At 43.7% G+C, this 23119-nt stretch overlaps 1 protein-coding gene across 9 annotated transcripts in view; it reads left to right on the top strand.

Annotated features, from left to right (window-relative positions):
- Positions 1–23119, top strand: part of LOC138580695 (uncharacterized) — a 583872-nt gene that overhangs the window by 222253 nt on the left and 338500 nt on the right. For all 9 annotated transcript variants that reach the window (XM_069651438.1, XM_069651437.1, XM_069651436.1 and 6 more), the window contains exons 15-19: positions 3253–3285; positions 5302–5334; positions 7359–7391; positions 9424–9456; positions 16551–16583. In XM_069651438.1, the coding sequence (XP_069507539.1) occupies positions 3253–3285; positions 5302–5334; positions 7359–7391; positions 9424–9456; positions 16551–16583 (165 nt within the window). The remainder of the gene's footprint in view (positions 1–3252; positions 3286–5301; positions 5335–7358; positions 7392–9423; positions 9457–16550; positions 16584–23119) is intronic.

Raw genomic sequence — 23119 nt, 5'->3', positions numbered from 1 at the left:
TGCTGGCAGGTGCCCCACACTGCTGGGGGGTGGGGGTGCAGGGGGACATGAGTGGGGGCCTGCTGGCAGGTGCCCCGCACTGCTGGGGGGTGGGGGTGCAGGGGGACATGAGTTGGTGAACAGTAGTGCAAGGTGACATGTGGCTTTGCTGGGGGGCATGCCCATGGTGGATGGGCTGCCTGTGGGACATGACCAGGGGTGCAGGGTAGTCCCCTGTGGTGTGGGCTGCCTGCAGGGGCCGTGAAGGGCATAGAGGGAACACCTGGGAGGACCAACACTGCAAAATCATGTGTAGGACTCCCTGGCACCCCCGTAATACACGTACCCAGCCCATTCGTGTGTGAAACTTCCCGCGCACCCCTGAAATACATGTACCCAGCCCATTCGCGTGTGAAACTTCCCACGCACCCCTGAAATGCACGTACCCAGGCCAATCGTGTGTGAGAGTTCCTGCGCACCCCTGAAATACACGTACCCAGCCCATTCGCGTGTGAGACTTCCCGCGCACCCCTGTAATACACATACCCAGCCCATTCGCGTGTGAAACTTCCCGCGCACCCCTGAAATACACATACCCAGCCCATTCGCATGTAAAACTTCCCGCAGACCCCTGAAATACACATACCCAGCCCATTCGCATGTGAAACTTCACGCGAACCCCAGGAATACACGTACACCACTCGCACAGGGCCTATCGCGTGTGAAACTTCCCACGCACCCCTGAAATACACATACCCAGCCCATTCGCGGTTGTAACTTCCCACGCACCCCTGGAATACACGTACACAGCCCATTCACGTGTGAAACTTCCCGCGCACCCCTGAAATACACGTACCCAGCCCATCCGCATGTGAAACTTCCCGCGCACTCCTGGAATACACGTACCTAGGCCAATCGCGTGTGAAACTTCCCGCGAACCCCAGTTATACATGTACCCCACTCGCACAGGCCCTTTCGCGTGTGGAAGTTACCACGAAACCCGTAATACACGTTCCCCGCTTGGCATTTGCTGTTTGGTAGTCCGGTAAACTGGTTTTGGGTTGGCGCAGACCTTTGCACTGGATTGAGGATTTTGATGCCTTTTCCTTGCGCGAGGGCGTTCTTGAGGGCGTATCTGGCGCTGCTGCAGGGTCACTGAGCCACTCTGCGCCACGGCTGGTTTTGGAGGCTAAAATCCATGAATACGCTGTGCGCTGAAATGGATTTTATCGCACGCGGCTGGCACAGTCTATCGCACGGGAACACTGTGCGCCAGCCGCCTGCGCCACTTTTGTGTGAATTTACATGAATTACCCTGATAATCGGGTGTATTTTCACCATAATTCATTTCACAGTATTCCTTGTGTAACTACCATTTCCACATTATGATTGTCAGGTCATAGATTTCTTCGAAGAATTATGGATGGCATCACAGTACATTTTTTAATGCTGAAAGTAGAGTTGTGGAATACAACACTGTTCAAGGTGTTAAGGTCCACAGTTATGTTTGATTACATATTTTTAATGAAGTGGAATGGCGCAAATGGTGGAAACATCATTTAATAATATTAAAATGTTGAGATTAATAAAACAAATCCATGATTACAACTGCTGCAAACACTACTACATGTTAATAGTGATGGGATGTTACTGTCTCACTCACAGACCTGCTTAGATCCATTGGTGGGGTCCTATTGGGCATTTAAATGTGCCATTCAATGGGGATTTGACAATTGCAATTTCTCGCCCTCGCCATTGTGGGGAGCAGAGATCCTAGGAAATGCATAGGCCCATTGAAAGGTGCACCCTCTGAATGCACAGACAGTGTCTGTGCATGCTAGTTCAGAGTATACAAACAGATATGGGGCCTCATTTCCCATTGTACGATTTTTACAAACAATCCAGGATCACTGAATTCAGTGCTTCACTTGTGCATGGCACACACCCCATGTAAATTGCTCGACACCCATCACGGAAGACATGCATGGAAAACTAGTGTGCATGCATTTCATATTACAAATAATGTCCTGGCAAATTGAAATCCATTTCCCCATTGGTCAGTATTCTGGCTGTACGAAACAGTATAGATTGAAAATCTAATATAGCCCAGCCCTGGCACCTACACATTCCAAGACCACTACCCACTCCTTGCTTTTGACATGGGTTGCTCCTTTTATAAGCAATCTGGGTACATACATTTGCCCGACAAAGTTGCACTGAATCTTTATCAAGCCTCATCTGACAGACTGGTTCTTTGTTGGGCAACAAACTGCTCACATGGCACAGCACCGTGTTTCAAGACAGGCCTCTCACTTGACATTCACTCTTTTGCTACATGCACCTAGGCAACTCAGACAGGTCCATGCAAGCACCCAAGAAGATGTTCTATGTTTAAAAAAAAAATCAACTATCACAATACAATAGTTTTACCAACCACACGCTCAATTTAGTAGCAGGTGGCAAAGGCCCAGTTCACTGTTGGTGGAGTCTGACATTTAACTGGGTCTCAGAACCCCCAATTCCTGGTACCGTCCTTGAGTTCAATTCATAATAATATTGTTTGTTCCTGGGTCAAGCTGTTCTCAGCTATACCTGGGTTTTGCAAGGAAGGCATGGTATTGGAAGTAAGACAGTCACAAGTGACCACGGTTCAAGTGTGTTTGTTGTACTTTTAACAAGGGTGTGATAAACGCCTATCTAAACTTAAATCTTAAATTAGAGCAAGCTAACCATCAAATAATAATAACGCAGTCCTAGTGATGTCTTGTCAAAATAAAAGGGCCTATACTAAAAAACCTATTGCCAATCCTTACTGCTAATTTACAAATATTGAGAGAGAGAGAGAAAGAGAGAGAGAGAGAGAGATAGAGAGAGAGAGAGAGAGAGAGAGGCAGACATAATGGACCTCATTACATATTTTGCGGTGTAGTAACAAAGTGGTGGTAATTCGTTATTGCCTTTTTTTTTACAGTAGCAAAATAGCAAATTTGCAGCTGCTTTAACTGCACCGCCAAACTACTACTTCATCTAGCGAGCCTGAGAAATGATTTATGTATTTATTAACATGAATTGTAAAAGAAACATATATAAGGATTAAAAACAAAAGAGCAAAGAACACATAGGTCATATAGCCACATGCCAGGAGAAGCATTAAAAAACGGAGGTGCATTGGGGGGACTCAATTTCCTTGTGTCTATTATGCCTTCTTCTAAACGCGAGCATTTTAATTGACTTTGCCTCACAATTGAAATGCATGCTTATTGTCTCTTATAGGGCGCTGGTGGAAGAGTTGGAGTTGGCCATATGGTAAATATCACATATATTATTGCAATATTTCAAGAGGATTCATTCTCTGGTAGTATTGACATCTAATGATATAATTACTATTTCCTTGGAGGTATAATCGGGTGGATTTTCACCATAATTCATTTCACAGCATTCCTTGTGTAACTACCATTTCCACATTATGATTGTCAGGTGATAGATTTCTTGGAAGAATTATGGATGGCATCACAGTACAATTTTTAATGCTGAAGGTATAGAGTTGTGGAATACAACACTGTACAAGGTTGTTTGCTATGTTTGATTACATTCTTTTAATTGAAGTGGAATGACGCAAATGGTGGAAACATCATTTAATAATATTAAAATGTTGAAATAAATAAAACAAATCCATGATTACAACTGCTGCATAAACTACTACATGTTAATAATGATAGGATGTTGCTGTCTCACTCACAGACCTGCTTAGATCCATTGGAGGGGTCCTATCGGGCATTTAACTGTGCCATTCAATGGGGATTTGACAATTGCAATTTCCCTCCCTTGCCATTGTGGGGAGCAGAGATCCTAGGAAAGGCATAGGCCCATTGAAAGGAGCACCCTCTGAATGCACAGACAGTGGCTTTGCATGCTAGTTCAGAGTATACAAACAGATATGAGGCCTCATTTCCCATTGTACGATTTTTACAAACAATCCAGGATCACTGAATTCAGTGATCCACTTGTGCATGGCACACACCCCATGTAAATTGCTCGACACCCCTCACTGAAGACAAGCCTGGAAACCTAGTGTGCTTGCATTTCACATTACAAATAATGTCCTGGCAAAGTGAAATCCATTCCCCCATTGGTCAGTATTCTGGCTGTACAAAACAGTCTAGATTGAAAAATTCATACAGCCCAGCCCTGGCACCTACACATTCCAAGCCCACTACACACTCCTTGATTTTGACATGGGTTGCTCCTTTTATAAGCAATCTGGGTACATGAATTTCCCCGATAAAGTTTCACTGAATCTTCATCAAGCCACATCTGACAGACTGGTTCTTTGTTGGGCAACAGACTGCTCACATGGCACAGAACTGTGTTTCAAGACAGGCCCTCTCACTTGCCACTCACTCTTTTGCTACATGCACCTAGGCCTCTCAGACAGGTCCATGCAAGCACCCAAGAAGATTTTCCCTGTTTAAAAAAAAAAGAAATCAAATATGGTGACAATGGCCTAGTTCACTGTTGGCTGAACTCAGACATTTAACTGGGTCGCAGAACCCCTAATTCCTGGTACCGTCTTTGAGTTCAATTAATAATAATATTGTTTGTTCTTGGGTCAAGCTGCTCACAGCTATACCTGGGGGTTTCAAGGAAGGCATGGTATTGGAAGCAAGAGAGTCACAAGTGACCACGGTTCAAGTGTGTTTGTTGTACTTTTAACAAGGGTGTGATAAACGCCTATCTAAACTTAAATCTAAGATTAGAGCAAGCTAACATCAAATAATAATAACGCAGTCCTAGTGATGTCTTGTCAAAATAAAAAGGCCTATACTAAAAAACCTATTGCCAATCCTTACTGCTTATTTACAAATATTGAGAGAGAGAAAGAGAGAGAGAGAGAGAGAGAGAGAGAGAGAGAGAGAGAGAGAGAGAGAGAGAGAGAGAGGCAGACATAATGGACCTCATTACATATTTTGCGGTGTAGTAAAAAAGTGGTGGTAATTCGTTATTGCCTTTTTTTTTACAGTAGCAAAATAGCAAATTTGCAGCTGCTTTAACTGCACCGCCAAACTACTACTTCATCTAGCGAGCCTGAGAAATGATTTATGTATTTATTACCATGAATTGTAAAAGAAACATATATAAGGATTAAAAACAAAAGAGCAAAGAACACATAGGTCATATAGCCACATGCCAGGAGAAGCATTAAAAAACGGAGGTGCATTGGGGGGACTCAATTTCCTTGTGTCTATTATGCCTTCTTCTAAACGCGAGCATTTTAATTGACTTTGCCTCACAATTGAAATGCATGCTTATTGTCTCTTATAGGGCGCTGGTGGAAGAGTTGGAGTTGGCCATATGGTAAATATCACACATATTATTGCAATATTTCAAGAGGATTCATTCTCTGGTAGTATTGACATCTAATGATATAATTACTATTTCCTTGGAGGTATAATCGGGTGGATTTTCACCATAATTCATTTCACAGCATTCCTTGTGTAACTACCATTTCCACATTATGATTGTCAGGTGATAGATTTCTTGGAAGAATTATGGATGGCATCACAGTACAATTTTTAATGCTGAAGGTATAGAGTTGTGGAATACAACACTGTACAAGGTTGTTTGCTATGTTTGATTACATTCTTTTAATTGAAGTGGAATGACGCAAATGGTGGAAACATCATTTAATAATATTAAAATGTTGAAATAAATAAAACAAATCCATGATTACAACTGCTGCATAAACTACTACATGTTAATAATGATAGGATGTTGCTGTCTCACTCACAGACCTGCTTAGATCCATTGGAGGGGTCCTATCTGGCATTTAACTGTGCCATTCAATGGGGATTTGACAATTGCAATTTCCCTCCCTTGCCATTGTGGGGAGCAGAGATCCTAGGAAAGGCATAGGCCCATTGAAAGGAGCACCCTCTGAATGCACAGACAGTGGCTTTGCATGCTAGTTCAGAGTATACAAACAGATATGAGGCCTCATTTCCCATTGTACGATTTTTACAAACAATCCAGGATCACTGAATTCAGTGATCCACTTGTGCATGGCACACACCCCATGTAAATTGCTCGACACCCCTCACTGAAGACAAGCCTGGAAACCTAGTGTGCTTGCATTTCACATTACAAATAATGTCCTGGCAAAGTGAAATCCATTCCCCCATTGGTCAGTATTCTGGCTGTACAAAACAGTCTAGATTGAAAAATTCATACAGCCCAGCCCTGGCACCTACACATTCCAAGCCCACTACACACTCCTTGATTTTGACATGGGTTGCTCCTTTTATAAGCAATCTGGGTACATGAATTTCCCCGATAAAGTTTCACTGAATCTTCATCAAGCCACATCTGACAGACTGGTTCTTTGTTGGGCAACAGACTGCTCACATGGCACAGAACTGTGTTTCAAGACAGGCCCTCTCACTTGCCACTCACTCTTTTGCTACATGCACCTAGGCCTCTCAGACAGGTCCATGCAAGCACCCAAGAAGATTTTCCCTGTTTAAAAAAAAAAGAAATCAAATATGGTGACAATGGCCTAGTTCACTGTTGGCTGAACTCAGACATTTAACTGGGTCGCAGAACCCCTAATTCCTGGTACCGTCTTTGAGTTCAATTAATAATAATATTGTTTGTTCTTGGGTCAAGCTGCTCACAGCTATACCTGGGGGTTTCAAGGAAGGCATGGTATTGGAAGCAAGAGAGTCACAAGTGACCACGGTTCAAGTGTGTTTGTTGTACTTTTAACAAGGGTGTGATAAACGTCTATCTAAACTTAAATCTAAGATTAGAGCAAGCTAACATCAAATAATAATAACGCAGTCCTAGTGATGTCTTGTCAAAATAAAAAGGCCTATACTAAAAAACCTATTGCCAATCCTTACTGCTTATTTACAAATATTGAGAGAGAGAAAGAGAGAGAGAGAGAGAGAGAGAGAGAGAGAGAGAGAGAGAGAGAGAGAGAGAGAGAGAGAGAGAGAGGCAGACATAATGGACCTCATTACATATTTTGCGGTGTAGTAAAAAAGTGGTGGTAATTCGTTATTGCCTTTTTTTTTACAGTAGCAAAATAGCAAATTTGCAGCTGCTTTAACTGCACCGCCAAACTACTACTTCATCTAGCGAGCCTGAGAAATGATTTATGTATTTATTACCATGAATTGTAAAAGAAACATATATAAGGATTAAAAACAAAAGAGCAAAGAACACATAGGTCATATAGCCACATGCCAGGAGAAGCATTAAAAAACGGAGGTGCATTGGGGGGACTCAATTTCCTTGTGTCTATTATGCCTTCTTCTAAACGCGAGCATTTTAATTGACTTTGCCTCACAATTGAAATGCATGCTTATTGTCTCTTATAGGGCGCTGGTGGAAGAGTTGGAGTTGGCCATATGGTAAATATCACACATATTATTGCAATATTTCAAGAGGATTCATTCTCTGGTAGTATTGACATCTAATGATATAATTACTATTTCCTTGGAGGTATAATCGGGTGGATTTTCACCATAATTCATTTCACAGCATTCCTTGTGTAACTACCATTTCCACATTATGATTGTCAGGTGATAGATTTCTTGGAAGAATTATGGATGGCATCACAGTACAATTTTTAATGCTGAAGGTATAGAGTTGTGGAATACAACACTGTACAAGGTTGTTTGCTATGTTTGATTACATTCTTTTAATTGAAGTGGAATGACGCAAATGGTGGAAACATCATTTAATAATATTAAAATGTTGAAATAAATAAAACAAATCCATGATTACAACTGCTGCATAAACTACTACATGTTAATAATGATAGGATGTTGCTGTCTCACTCACAGACCTGCTTAGATCCATTGGAGGGGTCCTATCTGGCATTTAACTGTGCCATTCAATGGGGATTTGACAATTGCAATTTCCCTCCCTTGCCATTGTGGGGAGCAGAGATCCTAGGAAAGGCATAGGCCCATTGAAAGGAGCACCCTCTGAATGCACAGACAGTGGCTTTGCATGCTAGTTCAGAGTATACAAACAGATATGAGGCCTCATTTCCCATTGTACGATTTTTACAAACAATCCAGGATCACTGAATTCAGTGATCCACTTGTGCATGGCACACACCCCATGTAAATTGCTCGACACCCCTCACTGAAGACAAGCCTGGAAACCTAGTGTGCTTGCATTTCACATTACAAATAATGTCCTGGCAAAGTGAAATCCATTCCCCCATTGGTCAGTATTCTGGCTGTACAAAACAGTCTAGATTGAAAAATTCATACAGCCCAGCCCTGGCACCTACACATTCCAAGCCCACTACACACTCCTTGATTTTGACATGGGTTGCTCCTTTTATAAGCAATCTGGGTACATGAATTTCCCCGATAAAGTTTCACTGAATCTTCATCAAGCCACATCTGACAGACTGGTTCTTTGTTGGGCAACAGACTGCTCACATGGCACAGAACTGTGTTTCAAGACAGGCCCTCTCACTTGCCACTCACTCTTTTGCTACATGCACCTAGGCCTCTCAGACAGGTCCATGCAAGCACCCAAGAAGATTTTCCCTGTTTAAAAAAAAAAGAAATCAAATATGGTGACAATGGCCTAGTTCACTGTTGGCTGAACTCAGACATTTAACTGGGTCGCAGAACCCCTAATTCCTGGTACCGTCTTTGAGTTCAATTAATAATAATATTGTTTGTTCTTGGGTCAAGCTGCTCACAGCTATACCTGGGGGTTTCAAGGAAGGCATGGTATTGGAAGCAAGAGAGTCACAAGTGACCACGGTTCAAGTGTGTTTGTTGTACTTTTAACAAGGGTGTGATAAACGTCTATCTAAACTTAAATCTAAGATTAGAGCAAGCTAACATCAAATAATAATAACGCAGTCCTAGTGATGTCTTGTCAAAATAAAAAGGCCTATACTAAAAAACCTATTGCCAATCCTTACTGCTTATTTACAAATATTGAGAGAGAGAAAGAGAGAGAGAGAGAGAGAGAGAGAGAGAGAGAGAGAGAGAGAGAGAGAGAGAGAGAGAGAGAGAGAGAGAGAGAGGCAGACATAATGGACCTCATTACATATTTTGCGGTGTAGTAAAAAAGTGGTGGTAATTCGTTATTGCCTTTTTTTTTACAGTAGCAAAATAGCAAATTTGCAGCTGCTTTAACTGCACCGCCAAACTACTACTTCATCTAGCGAGCCTGAGAAATGATTTATGTATTTATTACCATGAATTGTAAAAGAAACATATATAAGGATTAAAAACAAAAGAGCAAAGAACACATAGGTCATATAGCCACATGCCAGGAGAAGCATTAAAAAACGGAGGTGCATTGGGGGGACTCAATTTCCTTGTGTCTATTATGCCTTCTTCTAAACGCGAGCATTTTAATTGACTTTGCCTCACAATTGAAATGCATGCTTATTGTCTCTTATAGGGCGCTGGTGGAAGAGTTGGAGTTGGCCATATGGTAAATATCACACATATTATTGCAATATTTCAAGAGGATTCATTCTCTGGTAGTATTGACATCTAATGATATAATTACTATTTCCTTGGAGGTATAATCGGGTGGATTTTCACCATAATTCATTTCACAGCATTCCTTGTGTAACTACCATTTCCACATTATGATTGTCAGGTGATAGATTTCTTGGAAGAATTATGGATGGCATCACAGTACAATTTTTAATGCTGAAGGTATAGAGTTGTGGAATACAACACTGTACAAGGTTGTTTGCTATGTTTGATTACATTCTTTTAATTGAAGTGGAATGACGCAAATGGTGGAAACATCATTTAATAATATTAAAATGTTGAAATAAATAAAACAAATCCATGATTACAACTGCTGCATAAACTACTACATGTTAATAATGATAGGATGTTGCTGTCTCACTCACAGACCTGCTTAGATCCATTGGAGGGGTCCTATCTGGCATTTAACTGTGCCATTCAATGGGGATTTGACAATTGCAATTTCCCTCCCTTGCTATTGTGGGGAGCAGAGATCCTAGGAAAGGCATAGGCCCATTGAAAGGAGCACCCTCTGAATGCACAGACAGTGGCTTTGCATGCTAGTTCAGAGTATACAAACAGATATGAGGCCTCATTTCCCATTGTACGATTTTTACAAACAATCCAGGATCACTGAATTCAGTGATCCACTTGTGCATGGCACACACCCCATGTAAATTGCTCGACACCCCTCACTGAAGACAAGCCTGGAAACCTAGTGTGCTTGCATTTCACATTACAAATAATGTCCTGGCAAAGTAAAATCCATTCCCCCATTGGTCAGTATTCTGGCTGTACAAAACAGTCTAGATTGAAAAATTCATACAGCCCAGCCCTGGCACCTACACATTCCAAGCCCACTACACACTCCTTGATTTTGACATGGGTTGCTCCTTTTATAAGCAATCTGGGTACATGAATTTCCCCGATAAAGTTTCACTGAATCTTCATCAAGCCACATCTGACAGACTGGTTCTTTGTTGGGCAACAGACTGCTCACATGGCACAGAACTGTGTTTCAAGACAGGCCTTCTCACTTGCCACTCACTCTTTTGCTACATGCACCTAGGCCTCTCAGACAGGTCCATGCAAGCACCCAAGAAGATTTTCCCTGTTTAAAAAAAAAGAAATCAAATATGGTGACAATGGCCTAGTTCACTGTTGGCTGAACTCAGACATTTAACTGGGTCGCAGAACCCCTAATTCCTGGTACCGTCTTTGAGTTCAATTAATAATAATATTGTTTGTTCTTGGGTCAAGCTGCTCACAGCTATACCTGGGGGTTTCAAGGAAGGCATGGTATTGGAAGCAAGAGAGTCACAAGTGACCACGGTTCAAGTGTGTTTGTTGTACTTTTAACAAGGGTGTGATAAACGCCTATCTAAACTTAAATCTAAGATTAGAGCAAGCTAACATCAAATAATAATAACGCAGTCCTAGTGATGTCTTGTCAAAATAAAAAAGGCCTATACTAAAAAACCTATTGCCAATCCTTACTGCTTATTTACAAATATTGGGGGATAATGGTCACAAAAAATAAAGAAGTGTTCACAAATAATAAATCAGGATGTTCAGACCATGGGTTTCCCTTCCCCACATTTTCACCGCGTTTTCCCCATGTGCTGTTCACTCAAGCACAGCACACTCTTGGCTTCTTCGGCATGAGCAAATAACAAGTGGGACAAGAGACTCTCTGCCAGACATTAATCCTGGTTACAAGAGCCTTACCGATAGTCTTTAGCTCACTATCTTTCACAGAGGAGAAATATCCCAAACATATCAGTCTTTGTCCTGCCCTGGGGCAGTCCAGAACTGAAATGCTAGGCAATTCTCCTCTGAACTTGAGTACCAAAAGCAACCGCAGACACGTGTTTTGGTCTGGTTGAACCTCATCAGTAGGGTGTAGCTATTCCGTTCTAAGAATAGTGAGCAAGGGGTCCACATCTGGATTCCCCTAGTAACTTAGGGTGAGACCCAAAGTTACTTGAAATATGCAAATAACAAGGGGGGTCCTGGGAGACACTCTTCCAGACATTAGTCCTGGTTACAAAAGCCTTACCCATCTTTAGCTCACTATCTTTCACAGAGGCGAAATATCCCAAACATATCAGTCTTTGGGCCTCATTACAAGGTGGGCGGTAAGGGATTACCGGTACCGGTAAGGGCACCGGTACCAGTAATCCCTTACTGCCCTATTATGAGTTCCCTTTGAGGGTCCTCCATTAATGCCTGGTTTTACCAACCTTGGAATGGGGCGGTAATACCTCCATTCACCAGGGCGGAGTCGGTATGGATTTGGAGGCAGCCATGGAGCTAAAAGCGCCATGCTTACCTCCAAACTCATAATGAGGCCCTTTGTCCTGCCCTGGGGCAGTCCAGAACCAAAATGTTAGGCAATTCTCCTCTGAACAAGAGTACCAACAGCAACCCAGACACGTGTTTTGGTCTGGTTGAACCTCATCAGTAGGGTGTAGCTGTGCCTCTCTAGGAATAGTGAGCAATGGGTCCACGTCTGGATTCCCCTAGTAATTTAGGGTGAGACCCAAAGTTACTTGAAATATGCAAATAACAAGAGGCGGGGGGGTCCTGGGAGACTCTCTTCCAGACATTAATCCTGGTTACAAGAGCCTTACCCAGAGTCTTTAGCACACTATCAAATGGCACAATCAGTTGTTTATGCAGGGTTCTTTAGAAAGTTAATCTCTGATAAGTAGATTTCATGTATGTCCTTAAACGATGAAATGAAAGAATATTCATCTGCAGTTTATTATATAAAGGAACATGAAGCACATAGAATTACTACCAGTGTAAAGCTGTGTATGGTCACATGATAAAGGGGCAAGGCATTGCTGAGTTCCATTCCGACAAACATACATGTATTTGCTATGTCTATATATCAATTCACTTTAGCTCACCATTGAATTATGTGTGTTTCCCCATAAGGCGTAAACGGTGGATTTGCTGGTGGCCATGTGGGAAATATTACATTAGTGTAGAAAAAATGCAAGACGTTGCTATTGGCTGGGTAGCATGGTCCTCCAGTGCTAAAATGACTATGTACTAAGAGTCTCCAACTGGCTTTTCACACTAACTCATCACATAGTATATTTTATGTTCCTTGTTTTCCTAGCCTATGAGATTGTCATGTGGCAAATGGTTGGAGGGTAGCACAATCCTATGTCTGATGTGAGGAGGTTGAAGACTGCAATGAAACAATTCCTGTTATGCTAAATGACAGTGTTAAGTACAGCATCAAACATCACCTCACCACTAAAGCAAACATTGCTGCATTTCAAGAATGATTCTAAGAACCATACTATTTACTTGCCTATGACAATTGGGTGCCACTACTTCCATGAAAACTCCTTAACCCATCATACCTATTCCAGGTATCATCTAGGGAGCAGATAATGAGTCACCATCATACGTGGCATTGGCAACCCCCATATCATGAGTTGGAAAGATTTGAGGATGTTTCAAGGAGCTGAATCATGTTCGATGGTAGGAAACAGACCAGAAAATAATGCCCTTATTTTTCAAGACACTTAAACCCTTCCATATACATGTTTCACACAGACTATACCAAAGCTCTTCCTCCGTGGATCACATTTCCCTGATTATCATTTTTGATTGCCACATTGTCTGATAGCTTATCCGTTTTTTCAGGGCAGATTCTTTTTCCTGAATTTGCTTCAAAACATTGAATGATTTGAAACAAAGCAGCTTTTACATATTCTGTGATGATATTTAGCTATCACACAATTAATCATAATAAATCAAATGTATTAAGATGTCTCATACAGTGTTTTTATAAAAACAAAATATATATTTGTATTGAAATCTAATAATGACATTCATTGATGATTCATATGAAAGTGAAACATGTTTACCATTATAGTGTATTTTATAGCACTGACAGTATATGCTTTGAGTGAATGAGATACTAATGTCTGGAATTATTATACCCTCTGTTTTGCCTACTACTGCACACACAGACTGTGCCAGACACAGCCTCAGGTTGTCTGCTGCATAATCAAAGAGAATGACTGCACCCAATTAGACACACATCAATCAGGAATTACAAAGCACCACAAATGTGCCACACAGGAGTTCACATACATGTAATAGTGATAGCATTTTGCTTCCTATCAGAGGTATTTTTATGATTTAGAGCGTACAGATAAAGGGATAGATGTGCAGAACACACTACGCTGTAATTGCTTGACAATGAAAGAACCATGATTGAGGAGAGTAACTGTATAATGTGTTACCGGAGTTCTCACCAAACACCTGTTTTTAATTAATCTAACATGGGTTAGCTCCTCATTCTTTTGGTTACTTATAGACACTTCACATCCTTCTAAGATTGGTCCACACGTTATCCTGCAAATAGCACCACTGCATTCAACATGAATGGCTTCCCAGTTCATATATATGTCTGTTCTTTGAACTTAAACCAGGAATATGATTTTGGAATCAGATATAAGTCAGGTTCCCAAGCTTGAAATGCCACCATTTCAGGAGTCACAATGTGGACATGTTTGTCTTATTGCCAAAAACCCACATTATTCACTCACTTTTTTTGCCAAATCAATTCTGGAGTAACAATTGGAATGAACAGTAGAAAACATATTTCCATTCTTTGTATATTAACGCACAAAGGGATTGCACTCCACGTTTCAAATCCAATCTTTTCTTAGATCATGTCCACCTCTCTTTGTGTAATCTGTGTCATCATTTGACAAATGATCTCAGATAATATAAAATATAGAGGCATACGGCCTTGAATCAATTGAGACTCTGTGCCTTGAATTTCCTGTTGAGACTCTGTAAGAATATTTTCGAATGGGTTTACCACATCATGTTTTATAATAACTTTGGTACTATGTTCCAATATCATTGCTTGATCATTGAGGGTCAAGATTGTTGTATTGAAGTAACAAATCGCTTCACTCTTTTCACCCTTGAGTCCATCTAAAGCATGTTGTAACATTTTCAAATGATGTACCAATGTGTGTGCTTTGCTACTTAATGTGTTTACAGTCACAACATTAGCTGCTGATATTGTCGTGCCCAGCACAGCGCCCATTATGGTCATTACAATTGACGCAACCAAAAGATTGGCCACTCTCTTTCCCCTCATTTTCTTGGCTCTAGATGAACTCATAAACATTTTATTTCTAATTGTAACATCATCTCCTTAATTGACCTTTGAGCCCCCTATTTGCAAGTCTGCACTCATTCCTCCACTTGCACCAATGTTATCTCTGATCCATTGAGAAACCTTTCAATTAGCAAATCTGGGTTCAAGCTAGTCTATATGTTGTTATATAAGAGTCTTCTATTTCCCAATATAAAACCCAGAATGTCTTCCACTGCACTTCCTGAGACTGGTCCGGGTTCTATAAGAACTTGTCCTTTCACTAAAATGATACATGTAAATCCACTGTAACTATAAGTACCAAGAAAGACCAGCAAATGTGCGCTCTTATTCTGCTGTAAGTGCATTTGTACATCTCATATTGGTACTGATCCTGTCAGCCTTTCTGGGACGTGATTTCACCAAAATGCCAGGGGTAGCGGAAATGACATCACATGGTCCTTGACCCCCCCCCCCTAATGACAACACAGGAAGTGATGTAATTTGAACACGCCCCCAAGTGACATTGAAGGAAGTGGGGTAAGGTCGCCTGATCCCCGCCCCAAAATGACATTACAGGATGTGCTGGTACACGTCATTTCGCCAGTTGACATTACAGGAAGTGGCATTATCTTTTACATGCACAACAAGAATGACACTTTTTGCACAACACTTCTGCCAGGGGTAATGACACATCAGTAATGCAGATGCAAATTCATACACCTTGGACATCTAACACTATTCACGCTAAGTTTTACCCCAATAGGTGTTACATAAGTGACTGAGAACCAAGACATAACCTAAACATGGAGTGCACTGATTGATGTGCTGCACCTCAAAATAACATTATTTGAATAAACTTGACCAGAGCCACGTCCATTGTCATGTTTACAACTCTGATGTTGTATACATATTTTAAAAATATTTCAGAGACACATTACACATATGAACTCTACTGATCAGTATTAATTCAATATATCAGCATGAGTATCTGAGAATTGAAAGGCAGATACAACAGATTACTTCAGTGATTCACACATGACACTAGACAGAGTAATTTTAATAAACAGAATTCAAAGTGAATATAACGTTAAGTGGAATGTTTCTTTTTTGTTGAAAACTCTCTTTATTGAATTTTTGAACAAATTGGAAACATTCCCTCAACAAAACCCCCACCCCCCCTCGCCCCCTGTGGTGACGACTACTCTTTCTTTCCAGATTCGCACTTCACGCTCATTGCAGATCTAATAGCCTCAGGCGTTGTGGGCACCACATCACTCTAAAATCATTCTTAAGAAAAGTTACTATTACCTCCCAGTCCGCGGCGAAGTCCTGTTCTTTGCTGTCCATGGAATGTTTTAAAAGCAACATCACCCTAATCAAGGCAAATCATCGGAGACATCAGTTAGAGGGTTAATTGTGGAAGGGAGTGGGTGGGTGGTCGATAGACATTCATAGATGGCAAAATAGCATGTCACAATGAGTCCAAATCTCCAGGTTTTCTAATGTTGAGAGTGATATGTTAAAGTTACCATTAATTGATACATTGCACACATTGGCACTCACCCATGGGTCTCAAGTCGATGGTTGTGTTCTCCTTCGGCTATCTGCAAAACGAGTGATTTGAGTCTGTGCTCCTTGTTTGCAAGGAAATATCGGGGGGTTAACTGAAAATGTGTCCCTGTTGCAGAAAAATGATTACCCTCGTATGGCTGTGGATTAAGATTACAGAGGTTATGTTTTTAGCAAAATGTGTGATGAAACTGTCAGGAAGAGCTCACTTAGACCATGAGACAGAAACACACAATTACACAATTGGAGTTTTCAGCAACCTTTCTTATTTCTTACATCTCAACATATCAATTCACTTTACCTCATCAGTAAACTATTTGTTTTTTTCCCCATAGGGCGTACACGGTGGAGTTGGTGGTGCCCGTGTGGTAAATATTACATTGTTGTTGCTAAAATCCAGGATGGTGCTATTGGATGGGTATTTTTGTTCTCTAATGCTATGATGACTATGGGCCTCATTACGACCCTTGCACTCCCGTAATGAAGGGGGCCGGTACGGGACCGGCCCCCTTCATTACGGGAGCGCCCATTACGAGGTTCCCTTTCCGGAACCCTGTAAGGATGCCTTCAAAAACCAGGCGTCCGTTCCGGGTCCCGCGAGGGGAAGAGGGAGGTAATAATGGGCCAGTTGTTATGTGCCTGTTATTACCTCCTGCCCCATTCCCATTGAGCCCTATAGAGGTTCAAATGGGAATGGGGAATGGTTCCTGCAAGGAGGAATTTCGGGTCCTCCTATGTCGGAATGACCCGGTAAAGGAGCCTGGTTTGGAGGCAGCCATGGTGCTAATAGCCTTCTTGGCTTGTTCTATAGATTGATAGAGTGAGAATTGGTGTCTTATTTCTTTCTCAAAATCTGCACATGACATATTTTTCTGTTCATTCATGCCACAGATGTTACTGGCAGAAGCAGCATCTAAAGTGAGGTGAAAATACTGTCCATATTTTTCCCAAGGAATCTGAAGGGTCTTAAATATATCAGCGACCACCCCTAGATGTTCGACGATATAGCTATCTATTTTCTTTTTAAATGATTTCATCAAAGCTTTGATAGATTTCATAATGTTCAAGGCGCTACATGATGCATTGTGGAATGTGGAATTTTGTCCCCCACTCCTGTTTTGTTTTGGATGAGCATGTGTGAGCAATTGTGGGTAATTCAGCCTTAAATACTGAACCATAGTCAGGCCTTGTCACATGGACAGATGCTGACAAAGTCTCTTGCTAAGGCTGTGATTAAATTCAGCTTCAGTGAATGAGGTGCACTGCTCCTTTTCTTGAGATTTGAAATTAGTGATCTGCTGTTTCATTTCTCTGCAATGTGCATGGAGCTGGTGTGCTTCATGACAAAGGGCAGAATTCTCATTCCTGACTTAAGTGAATATTCCTCGCAACTCAATGATTTGTGCATGGTAATGGTCAACTGCTTTGATTTTTCCTTCATTCTCATCTAATAGTTTAAGAGGCCGATTCATGGAATCAATGTGCGCCGAAATTTTTCAGCGAAAGCGTGTGAATCACAGTGCAGTGCGAAAATCACAGTGAAACCGGCACACAGCGATTCATGGTAGTCCATGCGTGTGGAAATCCATGGATATGCGCCAAAATCCTACTTGGCGCACGCTGGCGCACACGTCTTCAAACAGCGAAAGCGCACATAGTGCGGTGCACACAACAAAAGTAGGCGTAACACGGGGCGTGACACGCGGAATGGGGAACAACACGTGAAAATGTGGGCGTCACGGGGGAAGTACAGGAGGCAAGTGCGCAGAATGGCCATACGCTCGCCTAAAACACATATTCATGGAATCAAACGGGGCTAACGCGTGTGCCAAAAAAGACACGCTAATCCGGAAACACATACGCCAGCAGGAAGCAGGCATACGTGGACCGGCGCAGCATAAAAGTGCATGCAAACAACAAACAAGCTCAGACGCCAGGATGAATATACCGTTCCTAGCAGCAGTGGTCGTGGGATACCGCAGGAGGAGAAGGAGGATAGTCAGGCCCAGAATTTTCACACCCAGAACCAGCCTTTTTGGGATGCCTGATGACCAGGTGTATGGGAGGTACAGGTTTCCACCTCACATACTACTCGACCTGGTGAGCGAGTGGGAGGATGACCTCACATCACCCACCCTGTGCTCCCAACACTCAGCCCCCTGGAGAAGGTCCTCAATGTACTGCACTTCTTGGCCACTGGATCATTTCAGCAGACAAGTGCCATAGTGGGGGGGGTGTCATAGGTCACGCAGTCACGCTGCCTGCACCAGTTGTTGGGTATTATGACTGCACGCCCTTCAGTCAGCAGACACATATACCTGCCCAGAACACCTACAGAAAGGCAGGCTGTCGTCCAGGATTTTTACGGGGTGGCACACTTCCCCAAAGTGCTAGGTGCCATTGACTGCACTCATGTGGCTCTACGTCGTCCCAGGGCATCTGAGCACATCTATAGAAACCACAAGCACTGGCATTCCATCAACGTCCAGGTAGTATGTGATGCCAAGGGAATCATCACCTCAGTATATGCCAACTATCCAGGGTCCACCCACGACAGTTTCATTTACCGAATGTTAACCCTAAACCAGGACCTAGAATCTGGGCGGCATGGCGATACATGGCTGCTTGGTGAGTATGAATGCCACAGCACATGCATGCATGTCAGATACTGAGTAATGTCACAACCCCACTAATGATACCCATCACCATCTCCTCGGGGACAGTGCCTACCCTCTGAGCACCCACATGATGACACCAATTCGGAACCTCACCACACCACCCGAGGTAAGATACAACACAGCCCACATTGCAACCCGGGGCAGAGTGGAGCGCACATTCGAAGTGCTCAAGTCACGCTTTCGCTCCCTTGACCGTTCTGGCGGGCAGCTGTTATACGCTCCCCCAGTAGTGTGCAGGATCATAGTGGCAGCATGTGTCCTGCACAACGTTGCAACATGCCAGGGCCTGCCCGTGGACATGGTGGTGCCCCCACATCCCCGACCACATGCACGCCCGCTGCGCATGGGAGGGGAAAGGGCACAGGGTATGGCAGCCGTACGCAGCTGGTGGCTAATTACTTCACCTAAAATCACACCCCTGTGGAGTGCACACAGCCCTGGCACATACCAGCTGACAATCAATGATTATGACATAAGGGACAGTCAACTGTCACAACCATACCAGCCTGGGATTGGTCACCTGGAAGTGTCACATTGTGTGCATCCCTACCTACACAAACACCACCAATGCTGTATCATCAAAAGACACTTCTATGCTGCTAAATTTGTGACCCCCTTACAAAATACAATATGACAACAGCGCCAGGTCACCCAACCCCTCCCCAGCTCCGCCACCCAACACACCATGGCATGTCATGCTATGTGAAAGCAAACAAAGCAATCCCCAAAACCTGACACAAGTGTCACAAAGTACACTGTCCCTAATGGCAACTGGCCACACACAATATGCTCAAAGTAATGTAGAACTAACAACACACATGACCAAATACCAACAATACAATGCAGCAACACAACCTCAAACATAGGAAAAACATGACAGTACTAAGTTAAAGTAGTCGTAGTCTTACAGCCTGAATATGCCAGCACATCAACCCCTACCAACTGTAGTGTTGCAGTCTTCCAAATTTGTCAGTGTACTGCATAGAACATGAACTCCATCTCCAAAGTAGATGGCCTTGTGAAGACATGAGGAATGAACCTGCAAATTTGGAGGGAGACATGGAAGCACAAGCACATATCAATACACCATGCAGTGTACAATACAAGAATATCCACTAGGAATGTATACACAGTATTGACTACAGACTGCCCACACAGCTCATGGGAGTCCAACGTCACTGTGTAATTCACTGTCACTTGGGCACACCCTTTGCAAGCCCATGGAAACGGGAAGCAGGAGGGGTGTGTGTCTCACGAACCCAAGTATCTGACCCAAACTCAGGACAAGCCTGCATGTGCCCAGCTGGAATACAGTGGATGCCCACGGGAGCCACACAAGGCAACACACTGTAAAAAAATGAAAAAAAAATCAAAAATGGCCATGTGGGGGCCAGGGGGGAGGGGGAGGCCACCCAGGAGGTCCGAGGACAGGGTGCACACCAAGAGCCACCTGTGTGGACGTTGGGGGAAAAAAAACACCTCCATGGGCTCATGGCCTGCACGGCTACGCTATTGTGGGAGAATTGCTGCTGTCACTCTCATCACCCTCTGCTGCTGCATCATGAGGTGGTGGTGCTATGGGAGGTAGCCCAAGCAAAGCCTCCATGGCAGCAAGCATGTGGGTGTTGAAGGTCTGATTCTGGAGGATTAAAGTGCGCAGATCCCCATGCACCACCTCACTGGTTGCATGTTTCTGCACGCATGGCCTCCCGTGATGTCCGGATCTCCTCACGTGTTGCCTGTATCTCAGCTGAGAGCGAACGTGTGAGCCGCTCCAGCTGCTGTTCTGAAATTAGTGGAAGCCTCAAGGTCATGAAGAGTCTCCTTGTGGTTATGGAGTTCTTCCCTCAGGGCTTCCCTATGGGCCTGGGACTCTATTGAGATGGATTGGCGCAGAGTCTCCAGTGCCGCCCGTCGGTCCCTGTTAGATGCCAACATGTCTTCCCTGTGTGATTGGCAAATGGAGTCTGTTGCCTGCTTTAGCTGTTACGCTCACCTGGTTCCCACGGGGGCGTCGACCGGAACTGGGCCGCTGTTATTTCCACCAGCGTGACGTGTAGTGCCGAGATGACTGACTGGACTGGCCCGCTTAGCCTAGTTTGTCTGGCTCGCAAGAATATTCTTCTGCAAAGGAGAAGAGGAATTACCCACCCGTGGAATTGAGTGTCAACCCACCTTCCCCACTCCCGTTGTCTTCCCACTGATCACTCTTGATGTCCCCTCCTTAGTCTCACCTGATGGTTTGGAAGGATGAGCTCTCCAACCTGCGTCGACCGCAGGGGCGCGTTGATGACCAGTTACTTCACTGGCGTAGAGGAATTGGTGAGTTCCAGTATTGACTCTAAAGTCCAATTGTTCATAAGAGTTCAAATGTCTGCTCTTCACTCTGTCCGATTCCTTGCAGGTTGCCGATTAATCCACTCGAAGATTTCCAAATGGCACTCGGTAAGATTCAGGTAAGTCTATTGTGTTTTTCCCCTTAGGGGCCGGGGTACGGCGATGAAGCAGAGTTGACTGTGCCGACCCGAGATGAGGTGAAACCCCCGTGGTAAATCAGGTAAGTTTTGTGGAGGGGGGTAACTGGTATTGTCCTTGCTTTCTCCCCTTAGGGGCTGGGGTACGGCGGTGAAGCAGAGTTGACTGCGCCGACCCGAAATGAGGTGAGTACCTCCCGTGGTAATCAGGTAAGTCCTTGGGGGTAGCTTGTATGGACTTAGAGAGTCCCCTCGCTCACCTTGCTGTCTTTGTCTCCTTAGGTGTCGGAGGGCGGGCGTGAGATGGAGAGAGTGTGATGGAATGCTGAAGTACCACCACGCAGGTGAGTTCAGCGCGGCACCGTAGAAAGCGAAGCGATGCTTCAAAGACTTCTGTCTTTCAATTCCGTGGCGAAACGGATCAGGATTCAGATAAGGATTAAAGTTAAAACTCCTGTTCTAACCTTTATCCTTTTGTCTTCTTGTTTCAGGAGTCCCAGGACTGAAGCGGGCGTGGCTGAAGACTGGAGCTGCTGAAAACACGGTGAGCGTTACGCTGCAGCAAGCAGAATAACACGAAGCACGTGTGGCTGTCCGGGCGTGATTTAAATAGCCTTGGAAGAAGATCCAGCTAAGTATTCTTCCACAGCCCCACCCAAGTAACAAAATAGTCCCTTCAGTAAAATAGTCCCTCCTAAGCCTCATTTGGCTTGAGTCTTCAAGCAGCATGGTCTGCCTCAGGTGAGTATGCAGCATGGTCTGCTTCAGGTAAGTTATCAATAATGAGCCTGGCGCCCATGGCGCCAGGACTGACTTTATCTTTATTAGCCTGGAACCATAGGTGCCAGGACTGTACCCAAACAGCCCCTAACTGGGGCTTTTGGGCATGCTCCAAGTGGCATGATGCCTGCTTTCGGGGCTGCTGGGCCTGGTCTGGTCTTCCGGGGGCAGGCATCATGACAGCACTCCCCCTCAAGGCCCCTCCTAAAGTCGTTCTCCCCCTTGGCCGTGGTTTGTCTGGAAATTCCCGATGGAACCTCTTCACTAAACGAGGTGCATGCATGTGGTCACTAGGTTCCCAAGACCTTTCCTGTGGACCATACCCTTTCCAGTCAATTAGGTAAAAGAGTTTTAATCTCACTCTTTTTGAGTCCAAAATATTCTTGACTTCGAACTCGGGCTCCCCGTCTATGAGGATAGGTTCAGGTGGAGTGGTTAGCCTTGTTCCTGGTTGCACTGGCTTTAAAAGAGACATGTGGAAAACGGGATGGATTCGCATATGAGCAGGTAGGTCCAACTTGACGGCCACTGGGTTAATAATTGCCTTGACAGAAAAAGGTCCCAAATATCTGGGGTTAAAGGTCCGAGTCCCCTTGAGTGAGAAGTGCTTAGTGGCTAACCATACTTGGTCCCCTATTTGGTATTGAGGAGCTTCACTTCTGTGCTGATCTGCATCCCTTTTGTATTTTTCCTTAGCCTTTTGCAAATGGATGGTTGCTTCTTTAAAGGCTTGTGTAATAACAGCGTGGAGATGGTCCACTGCGGGCATCTCTAAATGCTGGGGAGAGTCCAAATCCGAGGTTCGAGGATGGTGCCCATAATTGGTAAAAAAAGGACTTTGTCCAGTTCTTGAGTGTACGGAATTATTGTACGCATACTCTGCGATCCACAGAATGTCTTTCCAATTCCCCTCAGACTGATGTAGCATACAACGGAGGTACTGTTCAAGAGTCTGTTTGGTCCTCTCCGTTT

This window comes from Ambystoma mexicanum, chromosome 3p (assembly GCF_040938575.1).
Source record: "Ambystoma mexicanum isolate Mex_15411 chromosome 3p, UKY_AmexF1_1, whole genome shotgun sequence".
Lineage (NCBI taxonomy): Eukaryota > Metazoa > Chordata > Amphibia > Caudata > Ambystomatidae > Ambystoma > Ambystoma mexicanum.
This window is presented reverse-complemented; position numbering and strand designations above follow the sequence as displayed.